The sequence below is a fragment of the Loa loa genome (assembly GCF_000183805.2).
Source record: "Loa loa unplaced genomic scaffold supercont3.105, whole genome shotgun sequence".
In the NCBI taxonomy this organism is placed as follows: Eukaryota; Metazoa; Nematoda; class Chromadorea; order Rhabditida; family Onchocercidae; genus Loa; species Loa loa.
In genome coordinates, this window is record NW_018108285.1 from 99,999 (window position 1) to 104,119 (window position 4,121).

The following is a 4,121-nucleotide window of genomic DNA, read 5'->3' on the forward strand; positions in this document are numbered from 1 at the left end:
CTCTCACGGAATCAAAACCAATTGTTATCGGTATTATCGGTATGTTGAACTATTAAACATAGTTCAGAGTTCAAGAACTATGTTTAATCAATGGTATGGACGGCACTAAAAATGTTCGGTTATTTTTAATTCGAAAAAAATTCCCAAAAAATTAAGTACAAGAAGACGACAAACCTGAATGGAGTAGTACTGGTACGTGGTGTTTTAGGCCTATCCGGTATTGCTGTTTCATTGTTGTCGTGCAGACTCATGTCACATGCTTCACGAACGTATGACTTAGGGAAAATTCCTGCTTGTCCATGAATATTTTTACCCTCGATCCAATTGGCATCAATATTTCGCAATAGACGCAGAATTTCGCCCTATTAATTGTCGACATATTAATTTTTCCTTTCAAATTTGATTATTACGCAATGAAAAATGAAGGAGAAAAGAGATCGCTCACTATCTTTCCAAAAAAAAATTTCTCTTGATTATAAAATGTTCTAGATAGCTCTTTGAATATGCATTGTAAGAATAAATAAATCAATCAAGTTGAAACATTAACTATTTTAACAAACCTTCTTCAATGACAACTCATTCTTATTTCTAGCGGAAAAAGGATACAAAACGACCAGTTTGATTTGCTCCCTCTCCTCACTGTTGTCAATCTTTAATTTACATTTTTAATTATATTAATTTAAATTCACAGTAGCTTCAACAAATTAATTCGTGTTAATCTATTAAAATCTAGAATCTGCCTCTTCTGCACGGTGCCTTATCGCATCCATTGTGAATCCGTACTGAGCAGTAACAGACAAGTTTATCGAGGAAAAACTTTCTACTAATAACAGATAAATTAGCTTGGCGGGAAAAATCCCAAGTATTTTGCATCAGTAGTTCTAATTGTTTCAATGAACATATGAATTTAATAATAAAATCGTTACCTGTACATAGGAAGAAGGGAAAATGCCAATTTGACCATTGTGTTCGCCTTCCATCCAGTTCATATCGATTATGCGATACACCCGTATCACATCGCCACGATTAAATGATAATTCTCTAGAAATTATGAGTTAAATTATCAGCATTTTATAAATCTTACCATTTCAAAGATGATTTTTAGAGGACAGTCGTGGAAACATTTCCAAGTTGACCAGTGAGATTTGATTTGGTTTTATCGCTTTTCAAGATGATAACGCACATGATCCTAATTTTTCCGAAAGATTTTTGCAAGCTAGCCGTTAAGCGCTTTTCATTTAATCCTTCTGTATGTAATGTATATAACATGATTTTAGCATAGTATTTACTGAATAGTCCAGAAAAGATTTTGAAAATAAGGAAGTATTCAAAATTGAAAAAACGAACTTGCACAAAAAGAAAAAAATTAAGAATCGTGAGAGAGATTAAGAAAGAGGGAAAATCGAGATTAAGATTAGGGATGATTAGATTAAAGTATTACTTAGGGCTAACAGCTTTGAAGGAGAAAAGCGCAGTACAAGTTGTAATTTCGGTTTGCGGTAATGTTTGAGGTGTGGTAGCACGTTCTGAGCGTCCAAATTCGTTAATCAGTCCACTAAAGCGATCGAAATTTTTCTGAAGGGCTGGAGAAGCAGAAGGTCTGAAAATGTTAACCCCTTCACTGGTTATAAATCTAATGAGATATCTCCCTAACAAATAATCAGAAGCGCATCAAGGATATCCTTAAATTTGATCACTACCAAATTTAAGGAATCATATCATTAATTTCCACTTAAATCAATCCATCCATTCTTATTACCACGACATACATAACATTAATAATCAAATTATCAACTGTAGTTATTGGAAACAACAGATCTCAGACAATGGAAATAAGCTGATCCAAACATCGTAAACATAAATAGCTAAAAGATGACCTTTAACACGATCATAATTGGTAGCTATTTGATCATTATTCATGAAATAGAGCCTAACCTATTTGATACTTCATGCGACCAAAACTAAAAACGTGTTAATACTAAATAAAGAGTCACCACTTCATAAAGTGCAGCAGTTCTAACTGAGCATATTGAAAATATTAGCGAAAGATCAGTAATAACTAACACATATCCATGCCGCCGATTTCGCTGTTGTTGCAATTCTTCGGAAAGTTTTTCAACTTTCTGTCGAATGAGAACTTCATATTTTGCAAGCTTTTTTATCTCGGCCAGTTTACCAGATGACTGACCATCCAGTTTTTTTCTATCTAACAAATACTACGCTTAAAATGAGACAAAAAACACCAATATTTAAAAATGAAAAACAGGAAAACATCTGACTACTGATAGATAGATTGCTTTCGTGATCCTTAATATCTAACAAAATTTTCAACACCGTGTTCTCTTCTAAACAACTACGATGAAAACGTAGGTAAGAATGAAGGGTTTGTCGGTGTTAATTTCAATTCTAATGTGAAAATTGAATTAAACATTTCAAATGAAAGTTCAAAATATCATTCATGTTAAGTGTTAAGTAGTAATGCAGAGCGCAAAAGGATCCAAATATGTAAGTTGGACGTAGTAACGATAACAGAAGCAGAGACAACAGCCAGATAAGATAGCAACATTTCAAACAATAGGTAAATTAGACGGAAAGATTTGACAGCCGGCTTCAGTTTCGTAGTCCTGCTACAATGCTAGACATTTCCAAAGTTCGAGCAACATCAAAATATGCGGCAGTATTTCTGCTTTTTGTGCAATTTACATTACTATCAAATAATTCCAGAGAATCGAATCAATAGAATAAGGATTGAATAGAGGGGCAAGTGATGGAGGTAATAGAAATATTAGAGATCGGTTTGTATATTCAACGATTACTTTAAGACGATAAAAACATTAGTAAGCTTATTTAAAGAAATGCAACATTTGAAATTCCTCTTCATTTCGCTTTAAATTCAAAGTTGATGAAAAAATTACTGCATCCCATTCTATCTTTCTGATATTACACTTATCTTCATTATGGGTTGTTCTTCAGAAGAAACTTCGAAAACTTCGAAACTTCACGACAGTTATTTATCTAAAATCCATTCTCCATTTCACACAGGTTAAGTAGCGGAATTCAAATGTGTTAACTAAATAGGAAGAGACACACCTGTGTTGGTATAAGGTGAGCAAAACGAACAGAGAGCTGTTGTTAAATTGGTGAGGTGTTTGTGGATGCAGTAATGGTTAGATGTAGAAAGCGATGTTGGTGATACGCTGTCACTTGTGCTTCTTCTCCTGCTGCTGTTGCTACTAGTAGTTCCACAAGCTTCAAGGCAGTCAACTAAACTTCGTAAATACATAACGGACTGGTCTAGGCGTTCTCCGATTGCTGTTGATTTGACAATTTTACTTAATTGCTCGGTGAACGATTCCATATGAATTCCCTTCTTGTCCAATGTTTTATAGAGATATTCAATCTCACTCCATGATAAACTATGACAAGGCAAATCACAATATAAACATTTCGAGGGAGATTTTGTTAGTAAAGCAGATATCACCGCTGGACAGCCCTCTGCTCGCTTACAGCCCTGCTGAAACCGATACGGTGGTAAATGGAAATGCTGAGTTTTGGAGCGCTGTTGAGCAAAACAGTTAGTGGTATAATGATGATGCGATGATGGACAACAGGATGCAGCACCTAACTCATGGCGCCATCCAGATTCCCATTCCTCAGGTTCGTGATTGAGATATTCTGACGGCCGCTGGTATAGTTGCTCCAGTCCACTTTGGCTTTCTACATAACGCCCAACACTTCTGCTGCGTCTCGATTGCAACTCATAGTTTCTGAGTGAATTTCCTTGGTTATCACGTTGAGGATTCGGGGTCCAAGATCCTGTAACATATGATTTACCATTCTGCGCGTAGAGGGAAGAGTTATCACAAGAATATAAAGAGAATAAAGGATAGTTTTCTTTTTTTTCTTATTACAAGAATAAATGTCAAACATCAAGAATCTGTGTGTAAAAATTCTTGCTTTCTAGAAATAGAACGGAAGTGGAAATTCACTTACGGTTTATTCGCTGCACGGCTGACACTGGAGTTGAGAGTTTTCTTTGCGGGTACCTCAGCACTGAAGGGTCTGAATAATTTTCCATGAATGTGACTTTGAGCAAACTAAGAAACGAAAGATCAACATAT

The 4,121-nt window shown here is 35.2% G+C and overlaps 1 protein-coding gene across 1 annotated transcript in view; it reads right to left on the minus strand.

The window, feature by feature from the left end:
• LOAG_17631 (hypothetical protein) overlaps window positions 1-4,078 on the minus strand; it is a gene marked incomplete at its 5' end in the record, with an annotated part of 10,910 nt that extends 6,832 nt beyond the window's left edge. The window contains 7 exons of the mRNA XM_020450293.1: window positions 175-362; window positions 561-650; window positions 927-1,041; window positions 1,442-1,600; window positions 2,065-2,206; window positions 3,622-3,816; window positions 3,994-4,078. Of these exons, the coding sequence (XP_020306050.1) occupies window positions 175-362; window positions 561-650; window positions 927-1,041; window positions 1,442-1,600; window positions 2,065-2,206; window positions 3,622-3,816; window positions 3,994-4,078 (974 nt within the window). The remainder of the gene's footprint in view (window positions 1-174; window positions 363-560; window positions 651-926; window positions 1,042-1,441; window positions 1,601-2,064; window positions 2,207-3,621; window positions 3,817-3,993) is intronic.
• Window positions 4,079-4,121: the final 43 nt, after the last annotated feature.